Source organism: Apodemus sylvaticus, chromosome X, assembly GCF_947179515.1.
Source record: "Apodemus sylvaticus chromosome X, mApoSyl1.1, whole genome shotgun sequence".
Classification (NCBI taxonomy): domain Eukaryota; kingdom Metazoa; phylum Chordata; class Mammalia; order Rodentia; family Muridae; genus Apodemus; species Apodemus sylvaticus.
In genome coordinates, this window is record NC_067495.1 from 91,488,506 (window position 1) to 91,508,494 (window position 19,989).

Consider the following 19,989-nt stretch of genomic DNA (forward strand, 5'->3'; position numbering starts at 1 on the left):
CTGGTTTTTATGAGGGTGTTAGAGAGCTAAACTCAGGTACTTGTGCTTCTATGATGGGTATTTTACCAATGGAACCAAAGAATTTATCTTACCAAAGAATTTATTATACATTTAGAAGTACTACATCCAACAACAGCATTTTAAATGTGCTATTATGTTTGCTTTTATTATTAGGTATCATGATAATTTGACAGCTGCCAAGAAAAAGAAGGTATGAAGGATAAACCTGTGTTAAATCACCATTTTTGCAAATAACCAAGTATAGATATGTGGGACTCGTTAAGAATAAAGTGGGCAAGAAGAATAGATGTTAATGACTATTTTTATCTCTTTCCCATTAGGCAAAATCAGAGTTCAGTCTCAGCAGCAAGATCTGTAAAGAATATAATTACTATTTGACAGCTATGGTTTCTTGCCTATGGACGTCCAGACCATTTGAAACAGGAGTGTACATTAATCCCCAAATCATAGAAAATACTGAAGGAACAGAGTATAAAAACACCTTAAATTTTGTCCACCATCCTTCTCTATTGAGCTATGCAGCTTCCTTTTTGCAACAGGTAAGTGTATTTAAAGGGTCTTTAGATTTCATGTGGTACCATTGACTGTGAAAAGAGGAAATGTCATATCTGAGCTGCAAGGGATGTTCAGATTTTTTAGTGCTAACAAAATTTTGGTAATGATGCTAGGTTTTAAGGAACTTAAATATCTATTCTGTAAGCAAGCTTGACCTTGTTACTGAGACAGACTGATATATTATAACATGATGCAGTGAAGTGAGGGTAGGGCTGACATAGAGTCCCATGAATAGTTCAGTTCTACTTCAGTTGTGCTGCAGGCGAGGAAGGCCTTCATAGAATAAAAGCTCCTGTGGAGCCCTCCTAAGGCTGAAGGTGTAAGCTAGGCCATGCTTTTCTATTCTTCCTGAAAGCCTGTTGATTGAATGTAGTGAAAATAATTGGATGTGGTAGGGATGTGTGTCTTCTTACATAATTGACAAGATTACCATTTTCAAACTTATTAGTGACTTGGGGATTATTCGTAAGGTATATATATTAAATGCATCCATGATACAATACTATTACAAATATGCTAAAAGAATTGGATTTACAAGTTTCTTAACCAGATAGAACATTAAGAACCCTAACAATGAAAACAGCACAGAGTTAGGGCAATGGTCATTGACTAGATGTCAGAGTTCAGTGTGGAGTTGGGGAGGCTGTCAATAAACAACTCAGCATAAATGAGGATCTCTGAGGCAGGAAGATCAAGAGTTTTAAGCTGGTTTGACTCAAAAGCAAAAGCCCAAACAAAAGCAAACACAAAGACAGGCTCGATAGTGCTCATGGGAGACTGAGAGTAAGAAGAGTTTAAGTTTACATGGGGTAAGAAGAGTTTAAGTTCAAAAATAGCCTGGGGCACACAGTGAGATGTCTCAGAAATGAAAAAAAAAGGAAGGGAGGACGAAAGGAAGGAAAAAAGAAGGAAGGAAAATTAAATACAAAGAAGTGTAAAAATACAATGTGAAGATTCCATATTTTTACATATTTCCCAATGTTTATTATCTATATTTTTATTTTTTATTAAGGGTATGAAAAATACTGGTATTTTTTTATTAAGGGTATGAATAATACTGAATTGTGATATTGATTTCTATTGCCAATATAACTGCATTTTTCATACTCATTGACCACTTCTTTATTTCCTTTGTAAAAACTATTCAGACTTTTTGTTCGTGTGTGTGTGTGTGTGTGTGTGTGTGTGTGTGTGTGTGTGTGTGAGAGAGAGAGAGAGAGAGAGAGAGAGAGAGAGAGAGAGAGAGAGAGAGAGAGAGATGAGTCTTATGTAACTCTGGCTGGCTTGTTTTGTTTAATATGATGATCTCTAATTCCATCCATTTTGTTACAAATTATATAATTTCATTTTTTATGGATGAGTAAACCTAGTATATATGTAGGTCTCCTTAACTGCTTCCTTCCCTAGAAGAGTCCCGGAGCCACTGTATTAGACATGATGTAAGGTAGAAGCTTCTAGTCTTTGGTATACCCCAGCCATCGTGGACTCTGCCTAATGAACCTGCTGGGACAAAGATGAACATTCTGGTATTCTTGGGTGGTTGGTTGCAGCTGGAATGTAGCCTTTTTGTTTTGCATGATGTCTTGGAGAAAGAGCCTTGAACCTTTAGACATAGTCTCTAAGAAGGAGCAGGTGATGGGTTCAGTGTCTCAGACATTTGTTGGTCTAATTGAAATTTAATAGGAATTCTTTGGTTGGGAGGGCAGTGGTGGCACACGCCTTTAATCCCAGCACTTGGGAGGCAGAGGCAGGCAGATTTCTGAGTTCGAGGCCAGCCTGGTCTACAGAGTGAGTTCTAGGACAGCCAGGGCTACACAGAGAATCCCTGTCTCAAAAAAGAAAACAAAACGAAACAAAAAAGAAAAAAAGAAATTGTTTGGTTAGTTTTTTTGTTAGTTTTTACCTTCTTTGTTTATTTGTCTGATTGTTTTTGAGGAAGACACATCAGAATAAATGTTGAGATATCTCAAAACAAACAAATAATCCAAAACATTGGCTATCACTTCATAGATCAAATTCTGTGCCTTTGCTTAATAACTTTGATCTTAGACAAGCTTTTTAAAAAGGTTTTGGCCTTCAATTACCTTGTTGAGATTTTGTTTTGTGTTTGGGATAGGGTTAGTTTCCTTGAATAGCCTGGTCTAGTCTTAAACTCTAAACCTCCTCCATTAGTCTCCTGAGTTCTAGAATTATGGAATACTGTCATACACAGTTCCCCTTATCTGCTAAATAGGAATGGTAGTATATACTTAATTGTATTGTAAACAGTATATTTCCTGATGTATGTGGATCTCAGTATGCTTGGCATAGAGTTATTGCTTGGATAGTGGTAGTTATTATTAATTGATTAATTCACATCATAATTCAAGAATATTTTTGAGAATTTTTCATTAGTAGTCATTGTTCAATATTTGAAAGCAATAAATAGTTCAAGGCCAAGGATAACTCCCTCCTCAACAGGGTTTACGATGTCTGGGGGTGATTTTGGTTTTCACCAATTGGAGAGTAGGCATGCTGACATCTAGTGGCTAGGACCAGCAATGCTGTTAAATAGCTTGGTATACAGGATATTCTCTCAAGACAATTTTCTGGTCCCTATTTTAAAATGTTTTAATATATGATCTGTCTCCAACATGGCTTTTGTTTACCATTAGTGTATGAAAGGCTGTTTTTTATTTTTGTTTCTATTTCGACACAGGGTTTCTCTGTATAGCCCTGGCTGTCCTGGAACTCACTCTTTAGACCAGGCTGGCCTAGAACTCAGAAATCCACCTGCCTTTGCCTCCCAGAGTGCTGGGATTACAGCGAAAGGCTGTTTTATTCTTAATGATTTGCTTATAATTTTATTAAGATAAACTCTTATATACAACACTTCACATATATACAAGTATTTTGTTGGATAAAGCCACTACAAGTGGAATTGCTCTCAAAGGTACATTTTTTCTAAGAGATTTGTGGGCATTGTTAACTTGCTTTTAAGAAGTCATATTGTCGGAATACTACTCAGCAATTAGAAACAATGAATTCACAAAATTTTTAGGCAAATGGTTAGATCTGGAAAATATCATCCTAAGTGAGGTAACCCAATCACAAAAGAATACACATGGACTGCAATCTCTGATAAGTGGATATTAATTAGCCCAGAAGCCCTGAATACCCAAGGCACAAATTGCATAACAAATGACTCCCTTGAAGAAGTATGGAGAGGGTCCTGATCCTGGAGAGGATTGATCTAGCATTGGAAGGGAGTACCAGGACAGAGAAAAAGGAGGGAGGTGATTGGAGAAGGGATGGAGAGAAGAAGGTTTATGGGACATATGGGGAGGGGGGATCCGGGAAAGGGGAAATCATTTGGAATATAAACAAAGAATATAGAAAATAAAAATATTACAAAAAAACAATTAAAAAAAAGAAGTCATATTGTCTTATATTTCTGCTAACAGTGAAGGGATACTCAGCTCTCCATATTGTCAATGTAACTGCAGCTTCTCTAAGTCTTAATTGGAAAACTGTGTACTGAATCAGGTAAAATAAAGTTTTTCCTTGAGAGACAGAGCATGAATGAGATACTAGGACTGTTCAGTCTGCAGAGTAGTGAATATTATGAACTTGAACACAAGTAAACAAATTTAAAGGGTTAGGAATTCATATTGCTTTAAGTCAGAAAATGATTTTCAAAATGCCTAGTGAAGGTTAATCCTGAAAGGTAAAATGTTCAGCAGCATACAGAGTGCATTTGGCAAAACATGAAGCCACCATTTTTGTTGGTTCTTGATATTGTTTCTATATAGTTTGGCCAACATGGTTTTAAAAGTAATACAATGAGCTTGTATACCCTGACACTTAGAGGCTGAGATAAGACTGGATTTAAGGGCAGCCTGAACTACATTATAAGGATAAGAACAATCTGAGCTATAAAGTAAGATACTGTCTCACAAACAAAAGTTAAAAATTCATAACCTCACCTTGCCTTTTAAAGAAAAGGTTTCACTTTGTAGCCTAGGCTGGTGAGGAACTTGAGGCAATCCTCTTACCTCAGCCTCTCAATCTAGGTTTATAGGTATGAACCACCATATATGACATTTATCTGTCTTTTTTGAAGAGTGTCTTGAGACCCAGTCACCAACTGACAACTATCTAAATACTGAATGGTTCAGGTGTTGCTTATAATATCTGATACAATAATGTATGATTTAATTCTAAAATTTTGCTTTATTGATGTGTTAAGTTGTAAAAATTTCAAATCAGTGAGATTCTCAGTATTAATAAACTTAGCCCTTGGAAGTATTTTTTTTATTTTAGAAACTTACATTTATTCATGTGTGTTGGGGTGGGGTGAAGTGGGGCTCACATACATATGACACTTGTGGCAGAAAAAGAACAAGTTATAGTAGTCAGTTGTCTCCTTTCATCCCGTGGGTTCTAGGAATTGAACAGAGGTCATCAGGCTTAGCAGGAAGCACTTTTACTCATCTGGGCATCTTGCTGGCCTTCTTGGATATATTTTAAATGTGTATAGAACCTACATAAAAGAATTCTTTTTTTTTAATCCTGTTTTGGAGATGGGGGGGGGTATTTTCCAGCAGGGTCATAGCCCAGTAAGTCAGCATCCACTAGTGATGTGTGCTTTCTTTATGGAGGATAGTTTTTATAAGAGGAGGGCTGAGTGGCAGTAGGAACGGGGACCCGAGCGTTGCTGGAATCTTCTTGAGATCCTGAGGAGGATATTTTTGGTACAGGTAGTTCCAGTGGAGACTAATAGAAATGGACTGCTTTGATGTGTTCTTAGTGCACTCAGGACTGCTGCTGATACTGTTGGTTGATGATATTTGAAGGTAGGAATGAGAAAAAGACTTCTGTTTAAGCTGGTCTGATTCCGATTATTAGTAAGGGGAATTCTAATGAAAGAACTGGAGGTATTACTTTGTTTAAGAAGGGGGGCAAGTTTAACCTGTGTTTTGACCTATTTAAGTTTTGCGTGACTATAGACACTCAGGACCAAAATGTTAAGAAGATGCTTTGAAATAGTGGCTTGGAGCAGAAGAAGAAAGGTTGTAGGTTAGAGAAATAAACAGCATATAGAGTTAGTCAGCATGCTCTGTATCTCAGCCTTTCCTAAATCATATTTGGTCAGTGTCGTGTGTGTCAGAAACCAGGATATGGCTTGTGACCATTTGCAGCCAGGTACTAACCACAAATTTTTTGTTCTTTGCTGTTTGAGAGTGCAGACACAGGTTGCCTTCAGACTTGCTGAATTGCGAGTAGCTTGGCAAAAAATTTCTGTTTTAATTCTCCAGAAACAAAATGGAGAAGACGGGAAACAGAAAAAAACATACACATTCCAAATTTGCCTGAAGCAGGAGCCAAAATTCTGTTTGCTCCTTGATATTGGTAGGCTCTAGGGAACCTGCAGGTGACAAGGTCCATAGATACTGAACTCTCCTCAAGTGATGTAGTATTTGCATATAACCTATGCACCACCTCTTGTATACAGATGCTCCTTGACTTGGGGTGAGAGTTTTCTTCTGCTGGGTTCATAATAAAGTTCAAATAAATATATTTTTATAATATTTTTATTGGATATTTTATTCATTTGCATTTCAGATGTTATCCCCTTTCCCAATTTTCCCTCCAGAAACTCCCTATCCCATCCTCCCTCCCCCTGCTTCTATGAGAGTGCTCCCCCCACCTACCCACCCACTCCCACCTCCCACTTCCCTGTCCTGGCATTCCCCTACACTGGGACATCAAGCCTTCTCAGAACCAAGGGCCTCTCCTCCCTTTGGTGTCCAACCAGGCCATCCTCTGCTATATATGCATCTGGAGCCATGGGTCCCTCCATGTGTACTCTTTGGTTGGTGGTTTAGTCCCTGGGAGCTCTGGGGGTGCTGGTTGGTTCACATTGTTGTTCTTCCTATGGGGTTGCAAATAAATATCTTAAATTGAACCATCAATAAGTTGGAAACTATCTTTAAGTCATCTCTGAAATGTGTATGCAATACAGTATTTATTGTAATTACTTAACTAACTATTCCTTAATTACTCATTAAGTAGCCAGTAGAAAGTAAATTCTGTGTAAAGAGTTATTATAACAGATTGTTTATGGAATAATGGTAAAAAAAAAAAACAGTCTGTGTGTGTTCAAAACAGATAGTATCATTGTGCCTTGAAACAGTACACAGATGCTAGGTGAACAGTGCCGAAACTGGGAGTGCTGTGGGGAGCTACAGCAGGCATACCAGCACATCAGTCCGCTTATGTGGACTCAGTATACTGCTCAACACATAGCAGATTCAAGTTTGGACTGGAGGGAGATCCTATAGTATTTTCCCCCAATAATTTTTATTCTAGGTTGATTATCCATACATGTGGACTATGTAGCTATGAAGGGTCAGCAATCATCATCTTTACACATTTGGGATGCTGTCACCAGTTGCCTTTAGATCTTTTAAGAAATGCTTCATTACCAGCACTTTGGTGTGTGTGTGTGTGTGTGTGTGTGTGTGTGTGTGTGTGTGTGTGTGTGAGAATTTGTGTGTGTGAATTTGTGTGTGCGCATGCGTGTGTGCACACACTTTTGTCAATTTGCAAATACTTATTATAAAATATTAAGGACATGCTGATACCTGAAACAGTTCATTCAGAATTACAAAATAAAAATTCTAACTATAAAAAAGCATCATTGAAGTGAAGATGTAGTCCGGGGCAGAGCACCTACCTAGCATGTACAGAGCCCTAGATTTGATCTCCAGTACTTCAAAAGCTATCTTGCAAACTCATTGCATTAATATGCAGGATTAATATGGAGGATTTTCTAGTAGTGATATTAAAAAGCATCATGTCCAATAATACAGTAATGGTTAAAGCCTAGTATAAAGGTTTAGTCTCACAGAATCAACTGTAATACTGCTTACCTCGTTAGATTTCTTTTTAGTGCTCATTTTTTACTTTTTTTTTTAACTTAGCTTTCAAACTGTCGAGCTTTGTCATTGTATTTTCCTACATCTTTTGATGACCTTTCTCCTGTACTTTTTCAACCCCCCTGCTCCTTCCCATCTCTTCCATCCTCCCTGAGAGCTCCCATCCACTTCATCTCACACCATTTCCACTACTCTTTTCCTTCCCTCTCTCCTTCCTTAACACCTCATTTCCTCATGCTCTCCTTTCTAGTTTTACACTCGCCTATACACACACATGCATGGACAGAAATTAAATTTTGGATTTGGGGTTAGGGAGATGGCCCAGTCAGTAAAGTGATTGCAGGGCAACATTATAACCTGAGTTTGATCCTAAGAACCCACATTAAAAAAAAAAAAAAGCCAGGCATGTACTTGAAAATTCAGTGCTGGAGAGGCAGGTGGATTTCTGGGGCTGGACTCTAACCGACAAGCATCAGTGATGTCACTACAGGGATGCTGTCTCAAAAGCAAGGTGCTTGAGGATCCATACCAGACTCCCTTCTGATCATTACATATGTACACATGAACATATGCACACAAATATACAGAGAATCTAGGGTCCACATGGGAGAGAAGACATACAGTATTTCTCTTTCTGAGTCTGAATTATTCTGTTTAAGGTATTAATTCAAATTCCCACCCATCTTCCTGCACATGTCATGATTTCAGTTTTCTCTATAGCTAAATGAATTCAGTTGCATGAATGTACCACATTTTCTTTATGCATTAATCTATGGATGGATATAAAGGGTGTCTCTTTTCTGACTGTTAAGAATAGTACAGTAACAGACATATATACATTCAAGTATTTCATACTGGTGTCCATAGTAACTACACCATTTACCATCCAACAAGCAGTTAATAAAGGAGCCTCTTTAGCATTTGTTATCTCTTTTTTATTGTGATTTATTTTTATTGTATGTGTATGGATGATTTATGTATGTGTGTGTGTATGTATGCCATAGGTGTGTTTGGTGCCCCAGGGGTTATAAAAGGTCAGTTTCCCTGCACCTAGAATTACAAAGGATTATAAACCACCAGATGGGTGTGAACTGAATCCTGTGCAAGAGCAGCAGCAAGTGCTCTTAAGTGTTGAGCCATCTCTAGCCCCATGTTTTCTGACAGGCCATTCTGACTTGGGTGAAATGGGATATCTGGGCAGTTTTAATCTTTATTTTCCTGATAGCTAAGCATGTCAAACACTTTGTAACACATTTATTAGCCATTTGTATTTCTTCTTTTGAGAATTTCTTGTTTAGTTTTTTACATTATTGATTGGATACTTTGTTTTTGTGATGTTTACTTTTATGGTCCTTTAGATACTAGCTCACTGTCTGCAATTTAGCTGGCAGAAATTTTGTCTGATCTATGGATTATCTGCTGGTAGTCTCCATTGCTGTGCAAATGCCTTTTAAGTTTATGTAAGCCTACTTGTCAGTTCTTGGGATTGTTTTCTGTACTATCAGAATCCTTTCCAGAAAGTTTTTGCCCATGCTTATATTCTAAAGTATTTTCTCTCTAGCAGTTGTAGAATTTCAGGTCTTATATTGAGGTCTTTGGTTCATTTTAGATTTATTTTTGAGGAAGGTGAAAGATACCACTCTAATATCATTCTTTTGCACATGTAAATGCATTTTTCAAGGCAGCTGTGATAAACACCAAAATTTCAAGTAATCCCTTCCAGCATATTGAAATAAGACTAGGAATCAACAGTAAAAAAAAAACTACACAGATACCCAGAGACTAAAGAATACACTTTCGAATGTATGGATATTAGGAATTCATCTAAGAATTTTAAAATTCCTAGAACCAAATGAAATCATAACAGCAACCTACCAGAACCTCTGAGATATAGCTAAGCATTTCTAGAGGGAAAGCTTATAGCTATAGGTGCTTACTTTAAATAAATCATAGTAGGGTCTGGAGAGATGATTCAGTAGTTAAGAGCACTTACTGTTATTGTAGAGGACTCAGCTTGTGTTCCCAGCAGCAATGTGGTGGGTTACCTCCATCTGTAAATCTAGTTCCAGGAGATCCAACACCTTCTTCTAATCTCTGAGTGTGAACACCAGACACATTTGGTGCACATATATACATTCAGGCAAAACACTCATATATATTTAAAAAAAAATCCTCAACAACATTTTAAAAACAGTGATCTCAAACTAATGATGTGCAAGTTTCTAGAAACATAGTAAATGGCAAGAGATAATAAAGATTACGACAAAAATAAATAGAAACTAAAAGAACAATATAGAAAATCAATGTAACAAAATGCTGATTCTCTGAATTGATAAACAAAATTGGCAAAGGCCTAACCAAACTAACTAAAAATAAATAAATCAATAACTTAGAGAAGAGCCTCACTTTGTTACATTGTACTCTAGTAAAATCCAGGGAGCATGGAGATGACTGAGCAATATGGAAAACTGAAAATGTGGTATTTTTGTGTCTTAAGGTGAAATTCAAATACCACATTTCACAGGGACAAAGTCTTCTTTAACACCCAATAGTACTTTAATAATTGTGTACAAAAATAAAAGAACATCATAGATTAGCTAAATTTAGAAGCTCAGTTATCCACTATGCCTTTATTGTTCTTCGTTGTGCTTTTAGGGAAAAGGAAATGCAGGGGGTCGTAGTGAGGGTTTATGAGGAGTCCCAGGCAAGATGGTAGGACTAGAACGTAGGGAGATGATTCAGAGTAGGAAGAACCATGATTATTATCTGATGACTTTTGCTAACCTACTGTGTTCATCTCTATGATTCCTCATTTCCTTTTTTTTTTTTTAAAGGAGAGCCCAGAAGAAACGACAGTACAACTGAGCTCTATTCGGGTAAGTAAACTTACTTTCCTCACAGAGGGCCTTTCACGTAGCTTAAACAAGAGATTTGTATGCCTTTTCTGTTTTCCTGGTCTTACTCCTACTGCCTCCAAAGAGTGAAAATGAAATGTTTGCCTTCATAATGCAGTTAAATAACTTTTATCCAGATTTATCGGCATAGACCTTCATTTTGTCTAGGATATAACTCTTCCTAGTTTGACTCTTGCTATTCCGATCATTCATTGTCTCATGTAATAAATAGTACAGTTGCATGTATCCAAAATGAACCTGATATAACTATACTGTGTACAGTGTTTTCATTATCCTAGAAAATCTTCCTATTTTACACAGATATTACACAGCATAGACAGTGAGTGACATGATATCTTTTGTGCCCTTTATTTTAAATACTGAATTTCTAGAGTTTGACAATAGTGGAGCTTTTCCATTTCATTGTACTTTGCTCTGATGAATGTTTCATCAATATAATTAAAGCAATATTTAGCGCTTTGATTAGTGATGTAGTTCTAATTATGAACCGAGCTCTTCTAAGCTGTTTTCAATATGCATCTAGGATGTTGTAAACTTTTCTGGGGAAAGAAAAGGAAGTGGGGAACAAGTATCCATGTTCAATAAGTAATTGTCCCTTTTTTGTACCTGCAGGGGAAGAAATGGAACTGGTATTTGGACTATTTATATTCAGAGGGTTTTCAAGGCATACAACTTTTCATAAAAAGTAGTATCCATCGTTCCAAAACAGAGAAAAACACATGATGAACAATGACATCAACAAAAGCCATGCTGGACTAAATCTCCCTCTGCTAGAGAGGCTGAAAAGCTCAGCCTGAGTTTCCATACCCATTTCCCAAGTTGACTGCCGTCTTTAAGGAACCCTGACACTGGCCTTCTGTCCGTGACTCAGGAGAGCCTTAGTGTTGAATAACTTAATTTTAGCATTCAGATTTTAAGGTTACTAATGAAAAATAACCACTTCATCATTCAATTCTGCCTTTACTGAATTACACATGAAGAGTCACATCTGTTTTCTAGTAGGAAATTTGCTTTGTGTTTTCATCTGCTATGTTAGTGGAAAAGAACAAGAAATATAAATTAAGTTACTCCTCAGACATACTTATGCAGAGTGCTCTGCAATCAACGAAATTCTGGGGATATTTTGCTTTTATAAGATACTAATAATGGGATGCAACAGGTGTGACTCTTAACAGTCCCAAGAAGCTGATGACTATACCTGGGCCTGCATTGGCAGTAATTGTATGAGGGAAGGGAGGGAAAAAGATGAAGAAATTTTGTTTTATTGGTTTGAGTTACTGAAAGCATTATATTTGAATGTATATTGTATGTATGTATTTATGTATATATTCAAGTTTTAAATTGCCAGGCTTAAATAAACTATCTTCATCTTTACCTCCTGAGGCATAGTAATTCTGAATTTTTTTTTTAAATCCATACCAGGGAAAATCCATATTTTGCTGAAAAGATTTGTAAAATTTATTTCATCACTACTGAACAAATTCTTTTTTTCATTTTTTATTCTTTTTTTTCTATTTTCTATATTCTTTGTTTACATTCCATATGATTTTCCCTTTCCTGGTTCACCCCTCCCCATAAGTCCCATAAGCCCTCTTCCGTCCACCAGTTCCCCAGTCAAACCCCTCCCCCTTCTCTGTCCTGGTAATCCTCTATAATGATGCATCAAGCCTTTCCAGGACCAGGGCCCTCTCCTTCCTTCTTCTTGGGAATGATTTGATATGTGAATTGTGCCTTGGGTATTCAGAGCTTCTGGGCTAATATCCACTTATCAGTGACTGCATTCCATGTGTGTTCTTTTGTGAATGCGTTACCTCACTTAGGATGATATTTTCCAGTTCCAAACATTTGCCTAAGAATTTCATGAATTTGTTGTTTTTAATTGCTGAGTAGTACTCCGTTGTGAAAATATACATTTTCTTTATCCATTCCTCCATTGAGGGACATCTGGGTTCTTTCCAGCTTCTGGCTATTACAAATAAGGCTGCTATGAACATAGTGGAGCATGTGTCCTTATTGCAAGCTGGGGAATTCTCTGGGTATATGCCCAGGAGTGGTATAGCAGGGTCCTCCTGAAATGTCATGTCCAGTTTTCTGAGGAACCTACAGACTGATTTCCAGAGTGGTTGTACCAGCTTGCAATTCCACCAGCAGTGGAGGAGTGTTCCTCTTTCTCCACATCCTCACCAACACCTGCTATCTCCTGAGTTTTTAATCTTAGCCATTCTGATGGGTGTGAGGTGAAATCTCAGGGTTGTTTTGATTTGCATTTCCTTAATGACTGATGATGTTGAACATTTCTTAAGGTGCTTCTCAGCCATTCAAATTCTACTACTGAATAAATTCTATTTAATACATCTACATTGGGAATAATACCTGATTTTTCAATAGAGACTGAAAGCCAGAAGGGACTGAACAGATGTTCTATAAGCTTCCAGAGACCACAGATGCCAGCATAAACTACTATACCCAGCAAAACTAAGATCCCAATCTCTAAAGAGAGAAAACCATTTCACAATAAAGTAAATTTAAGCAATTCCTGGTCACCAATCCAGCGCTACAGATGGCACTAGAAGCAATCCTTCCTGAAGAGAAGCATACACTTGAAAGGGCACAAGGAATAAATACTCCTAAAGCAGTAGTCAAAATGGGTGGGTGTGCAGTTCCCATACCACAACAACAAAAACAAGGGAAATTAATAAGTACTTGGAAAGACTCAGTGAAGCAGTATTCGACAAAACCAGAACAGGGAAGTGGGAAGGGGTGGGTGGGAGGACAGGGGAAGAGAAGGGGGCTTACGGGACTTTCGGGGAGTGGGGGGCTAGAAAAGGGGAAATCATTTGAAATGTAAATAAAAAATATATCGAATTAAAAAAAAGAAAAAAATAAGTACTACTCATTAATAACTCAATATTAATGGCCCCGAACATGATTTAGAGACTGGATTAAAAAACAGGATTCATCTTTCTGCTGAATTCAAGAAATAAACCTAACCACCAAGGCCAGATATCACCTTAGCATTAGAATGGGGAAAAAAGGTACTTCAAGCAAATGAATCCAAGAAGCAAGCAGGCATAGCTATTTTAATGTTTGACAAAACAGACTTCAAGCCAAAGTAATCAGAAGAGGTACAGAAGTATACTAACTAACCATTAAAGGAAAAAATCCATCAAGAGGATATTACAATTACACTTAATGTACTGTATTAGTTAGGGTTGTCTGGAAAAACAGACCTGATAGGATGAATCTGTTTGGAGTTTATTAGAGTGGTTTACAGGTCATGGATCCAGGAGTTCAATCCACAAGGCTGGATGTCTCAACAAGTCTTTGGTATATACCAGAATTCTGAAGAAGTAGGCTCTAATACTGGTGAAGGAATGAACTTGCCAGTGAGAGTGAGGGCAAGCAAAGAGCAAAATGTTTTCTTCCTTGTCCTTCCTATTGGCTTCCATGAGAAGGTATGGTGCATAGTTGAGGTGGGTCTTCCTAGCTCAGATGATCTGACTAGCTAAAAATCACACCTAGGTGTGTCTAGCTCCTGGGTTTTTAGTTAATTCCAGCAGTAATCAAGTTGACAATTAGGAGTAGCCACCACATACATCAAGTTCAGTTCCCAGGACCCACACAGGATCAAGATCATCTGCAACTCCAGTTACAGGATATCCGATGTCCTCTTCTGTACACCTTGGTCACTGAGTATGCATGAGGTACACATGCATGCATGCAGGCAACATTCACCCAAATAAAAATAAATATATATTTTAAAGAGGACAGAAAAGGAAAGAAGAAAACATTTTAAATTAGAGCAGTGCCCTAGCTTGTTGCAAATCTGTATCCAAGAAACTCAAGAAATATTAGCAAATCAAATTTAGTAGTATACTGTACAAAAAAGAATTAATTCTATTCCATGACAAATTGATTCACTCCAGGGATGCCAGGTTAATTTAACATTGCAAAATCAGTTAATATGTCAAGTCAAAATGTTCTTTTCAAAAGTAAAGACAATCTAATAAATGCAGAGACATTCCATATTCATCTAAACGACTGAATATAGTTAAGGCAATATTCACCATGCTTTTATACAGTTTAATATCTTCTTTTTTAATCCCAGCTGGCACAGAAACCAACAAATTGGTTTTAAAGTTAAACTAGGAGACCAAATAAAGGGAACAAGAAGGGTTGGGGTAGGGGGACAAGAGGTCACAGGTAAAGTGAGTGTAGAAAGAATTCTTGTCAGAGCAGGTTGGGGCATGTAAGAGGGACAAGGGAAGAAGCTGGAGAAAAGTAAAGATCTGTTTGAAAAAATGTATTCCACGTGCTGAGTTTTACAGCCTGAATGGTACTTCCTTTATTGAATCAGTTGGGTTAAGATCTGGGAGTCTATTAAAATCACAGCATGGGGTGTGTGTGTGTGTGTGTGTGTGTGTGCCATAATTTCTGTATCCATTCCTCTGTTGAGGGACATCTGGGTTCTTTCCAGCTTCTGGCTATTATAAATAAGGCAGCTATGAACATAGTGGAGCATGTGTCTTTATTACATGTAGGAGCATCTTCTGGGTATATGCACAGGAGTAGAATAGCTGGGTCCACAGGTAGTACTATGTCTAATATTCTGAGGAACCACCAAACTGATTTCCAGAGTGGTTTTACCAGCTTGCAATCCCACCAACAATGGAGAAGTGTTCCTTTTTCCCCACATCCTCTCCAGCATCTGCTGTCCCCTGAGTTTTTCATCTTAGCCATTCTGACCGGTGTAAGGTGGAATCTCAGTGTTGTTTTGATTTGCATTTCCCTGATAACTAAGGATGCTGAACATTTCTTTAGGTGTTTTAAAGCCATTTGAGTTTCCTCAGTTGAAAATTCCCTGTTTTGCTCTGTACCCCATTTTTAATAGGGTTATTTGAGTCTGTAGAGTCCAACTTCTTGAGTTCTTTGTATACATTAGATATTAGCCCTCTATCGGATGTAGGGTTGGTAAAGATCTTTTCCCAATTTGTTGGTTGCCATTTTGTCCTATTGACTGTGTCCTTTGCTTTACAGAAGCTTTACAGTTTTATGAGGTCCCATTTGTCAATTCTTGTTCTTAGAGCATAAGCCATTGGTGTTCTGTTCAGGAATTTTTCCCCTGTGCCCATGTGTTCAAGATTCATCCCCACTTTCTCCTCTATAAGCTTCAGTGTGTGTGGTTTTATGTGTAGATCCTTGATCCACTTGGACTTGAGCTTTGTACAAGGAGATAAGAATGGGTAGATTTGCATTTTTCTGCATGCAGATTTCCAGTTGATCCAGCACCATTTGTTAAAAATGCTATCTTTTTTTCACTGGATGTTTTTAGCTCTTTTGTCAAATATCAAGTGACTGTACATGTATGGGTTCATTTCTGGGTCTTCAAGTCTATTCCATTGATATTCCATTGATGCCTCTCTGCATACCAGTACACAATGGAGTACTATTCAGCTATTAAAAACAATGAATTCATGAAATTCTTAGGCAAATGGATGGAACTAGAAAGTGTCATCCTGAGCGAGGCAATTCAATCACAAAATAACACACATGGTATGCACTTACTAATAAGCAGACGTTAGCCCAAAAGCTCAAAATAAACAAGTTACAATTCACCAAGCTCAAGAAGAAGGAGGACTTAAGTGAGGGTGCTTCGGTTCCTCTAAGAAAGGGAACAAAATAGTCACAGGAGCAATAAGGGAGACAATGTGTGGAACAGAGACTGAAGTAAAGGCCACCCAGAGACTGCCCTACCTGGGGATTCATCCTATAAACAGTCAAGAAACCCTGACAATACTATGGATGAGAGGAAGTGTATACCAAAAGGAGCACCAAAAGGAGCATGCCATGGTTGTCTCCGGAGAGGCCCTGCCAGAGCCTTACAAATACAGAGGCAGATGCTAGCAACCAACTATTGGACTGGGCATGGGATCCCCAATGGAGGAGCTGGAGGGTGGTCCAGAGGAGCTGAAGGGGTTTACAGCCCCATGGGAAGAACAATGATTTCGGCCACACAGATGCCCCAAGACTCCCAGGGACTGAACCATCAACCAAGGGGCACACATGGTTCCAGCCAAAAATGTGGCAGAGGAAGAAGGCCTTGTTGGGCATCAGTGGGAGGAATGGTCCTTGGTCATGTAAAGACTCAACAGAGGCCCAAACAAAGGGAAACCAGGGGCGGGGGAGGAGGAGGGAGTGTGTTGGGTGGAGAGGCATATATATGGAGGCAGGGGGAAGGAGGAAGGGGAGGGGTTGTGGGTCTGAGGGGAGGGGGCATATCGGGAAAGGTTTACCATTAGCAATGTAAATGAAGACGATATTCAATAAAATATAAATTAAAATAAATAAATAAAATCACAGCATGGTGATTAGGGATGGAGAAATGGCTTAGCAGTTAATAACAACTTGCTCTTACAGAGTACCTGGGGTTGGTTCCCAGCACCCATATCAAGTGTCTCACAACTGCTTGTAACTCCAACTCCAGAGTATCTGACACCCTCTTCTGACCCCTACCGTCATTTCAATGTGCATATGCATACACACATAAGCAAACAACAAAAAATGAATACAGATTAATGAAGTAGAAGTGATAATTCCAAAATAAATACATACCTTTAGGATAATGTGACTTGAGGCATGGTTGACAAGAATTCTTGGTGAGTTGGGGTTAAGTCATAATCTTCTCAATAAATGGTGCTGGAATAACTGCATATCCGAATTCAAAAGACTCTGACTTGATTTCTATACCATGCCATATGCAAAAAATGCACAAAATAAACCTGAATGTAAGATCTTTTTTGTGGGAGGGGGACATACAGATGTTATTTTTTTTTAATGTAAGAACTTAAACTATTAGATTCCTAGACAAAACCGTAGTAAATCTTTATGATCTTACAATAGGTGGTGATTTTTCTTAGCTTCAGAACCAAGTACATAGAATAAATGAAAAACAAATATCAAAATTAAGAATTTCCTAGAAGATATCCAGAACCCGCAACCCTTCTGCCACGCCATGCAGATGACTGAGCATCACTGCGATGAGCAACTGTGTGGTGGAGAGATGAGAGAGGCTGAATGGTTTGTGCAATTTGAAGAGATAGAACTGAAGACGTGAGGGGAGTGAGGGTCAGCCTGACACCATGGTGAAGTCTCAGCCGGTAGTAACACTGGGGGTCCTGTCTAGGTCTATGGCCCTGCAGCAGCAGGGATCTGTGGCTCATGTCACCACCAAAGGCTATGTGGATGTCCCTGGTCTGGGCTGCCAACAGGGGCCATGTTAATGTCTGAGGGCTGGGTAGAGTTGGCAATTCCCTTCACCTGGGTAAAGTGGGATAGCTGGACCTAGTGGCACAGGAGAGCTGGCAGGCTGACCAGCTCAAGTACCATGTGGGCCCAGATCCAGGGTTTTGAGTTGGTACACCCCAACAGCTAAACCATCTATGAACTGCTGGAGCTTGTAAAGGGCCAGCTTGCAGAACCAAAGCTGCAGGGTCTCCATGACACAGGGTGACAACAGGATATCCAGGAGGAGTCCTAGCGAGGATCCAGTATCGATCGTGTAGCAGAAGCCAGAGGCCTCAAACTAGACCAGTGATTCACTGCAATAAATATTTGCAAGTAAAACTGCTTGAGCAAAAGGGTTTACATACTGTGTAACATATCACAGCTTCCATGATGAGATTATTTTTTATTTTTTCGGAGAGATGTTGCAAGGGCAGAGGGCAGAAATGGAGGGACAGGGAGGAGTGGGATTGGGGTGCAAAATGTGAAATGCACAAAAAATAAAGTTTCTTTTGATAAAACATTAAAAATTTAAGAATGTCCATGCTTCAGGATGGGTACAATGGTGCATGCCTTTAATCCTAGCACTCAGAAGGCAGAAGCAAGAGGATCTCTGAGTTTGAGGCCAGCCTGACCTATAGAGAGAGTTCCAGGACAGCCAGGGCTACATGGAGAAACCCTGTCTTGAAAAAACAACAAAAAAGAATTTCCATCTTTTTATAACATCATTATGATAGTGAAATTAAGTTAGGCCTGGACTTAATAGCAAGACCATGTCTAAAAACAACACACACACACACACACACACACACACACACACACAAACTGCTGTGGAATGAACATACAGTGTAAAATGCTTGGAAATCTCTTGATAATCTTGTATTTAGAATATATTTAAGAACTATCACAGCTCAGTAATTTAAAAACATGCAACATAGAATGAAAATCTGAAAAGCCATTTCCAAGAAGGGTGTGAGTAAACAGAGTTTGAGAAGGTTGGTTTTCACTCAGGGTTTTAGAGTTTCGGTCTTTAGTCCTAGGCTCCTTTGATTCTGCACACATGGTGAGGCAGAACTTGGAGGTGGGAATATAAAGCAAAAGCTACTCACCTTATGGTGGATGGGAAGCAAGGAGGAGAAGGGGACAGAAGCTATAACTCTCAATGGTGTGGTCACAGTCACCAACTCCCTCCAACTGTGGCTCTGCAGCCTAAAGTTTCCATTATCTTAAGGTAAGAGTACTCAACTGAGCACCAAATATTCAGTGCAAGAGCTGGAGGGGGTCAGGCATTTCATGCTCAATTCATAGAACCACCTTACCCTTAACCTAAGCTACAGACCAAGGATTCTTAAGCCCTGTTATCACGAATTATTTCCAACGATGAGGAAATTAGTCTGAATTTGTGAGAAGCAAGAAATCAGAATCGTACTCAAGTGCTCCACTTGAGATCTTTCCTAAGGTATTTTGTCACAGTAATGACAAAGCTGTAAGTCACTTTGTATCAGAAAAGCCTTATTGGGTAATGATGATGGTATCATTTCTTTAGAGAGGATAGCCTGTATCCCAGGCTGGTCTTCCAGCTATGTAGCTGAGGATGACACTAAACATCTAATTCTCCTGCCCCCATCTACAAAGAGCTAGGATTACAGATGTGCACCAAGCACAGTTTCTGTGTGTCCTTGGATAGCCTGGCATCCTGACAAGCTGTTTACCAGTGAGCGCCATCTCCAGCCCCTTGCCTACAAATGGAGGCAGTTTCCTTGCCACCCATGAACATTAAGTTGGTTTGAGTTTTTTGGCAGAGCAAGTTTTCCAACTCCTCTGGCTGCCTTTTCCTCCTCCCCTCCCCCCTCCAAATTTCTGGGGAAACGTTAGGGGAATCCTTTTGGTCCCCAAACTTCTCCTTAGACTGACATGTAGCAGAACTCCCCTTATCCTTAAGCATTTTAATGATGTGTGGCTGATTTTCACAGTTGGGCTGTTTTACTGTTCTTCCAGCGCTTCTTGCCAAGTCTTCCACAAAGATTCCAGGGTTTTATGGGTTTGGCCTTGAGGAGGAGTTCTTAGCACTATGAAGAGAATTAATTTGGTCTCTGAGGGGTTTTAGAGCCCTTTCTCTTAGCTTCTACATAGTACCTCCTTAGCTTCTACATAGTAGATAAAATTTAAGAGTTAGTAGGCAGAAGGTGCTATTGCTTTGTGGTCTTCATTTGTGTTTGTTTAATGACAAATGATGTCAAGCATTTCCTCATGTTCTTCTATTTGTGATACAAAATAGGGAAAAAGAATAGATGAGA

The 19,989-nt window shown here is 38.8% G+C and overlaps 1 protein-coding gene across 2 annotated transcripts in view; it reads left to right on the top strand.

The window, feature by feature from the left end:
• Cenpi (centromere protein I) overlaps nt 1–11,790 on the top strand; it is a 57,759-nt gene extending 45,969 nt beyond the window's left edge. For both annotated transcript variants that reach the window (XM_052170957.1, XM_052170959.1), the window contains 4 exons: nt 175–211; nt 342–560; nt 10,331–10,372; nt 11,024–11,790. In XM_052170957.1, coding sequence (XP_052026917.1) covers nt 175–211; nt 342–560; nt 10,331–10,372; nt 11,024–11,134 — 409 coding nt within the window. In that variant the 3' untranslated portion in view covers nt 11,135–11,790. The remainder of the gene's footprint in view (nt 1–174; nt 212–341; nt 561–10,330; nt 10,373–11,023) is intronic.
• The last annotated feature ends 8,199 nt before the right edge of the window (nt 11,791–19,989 follow it).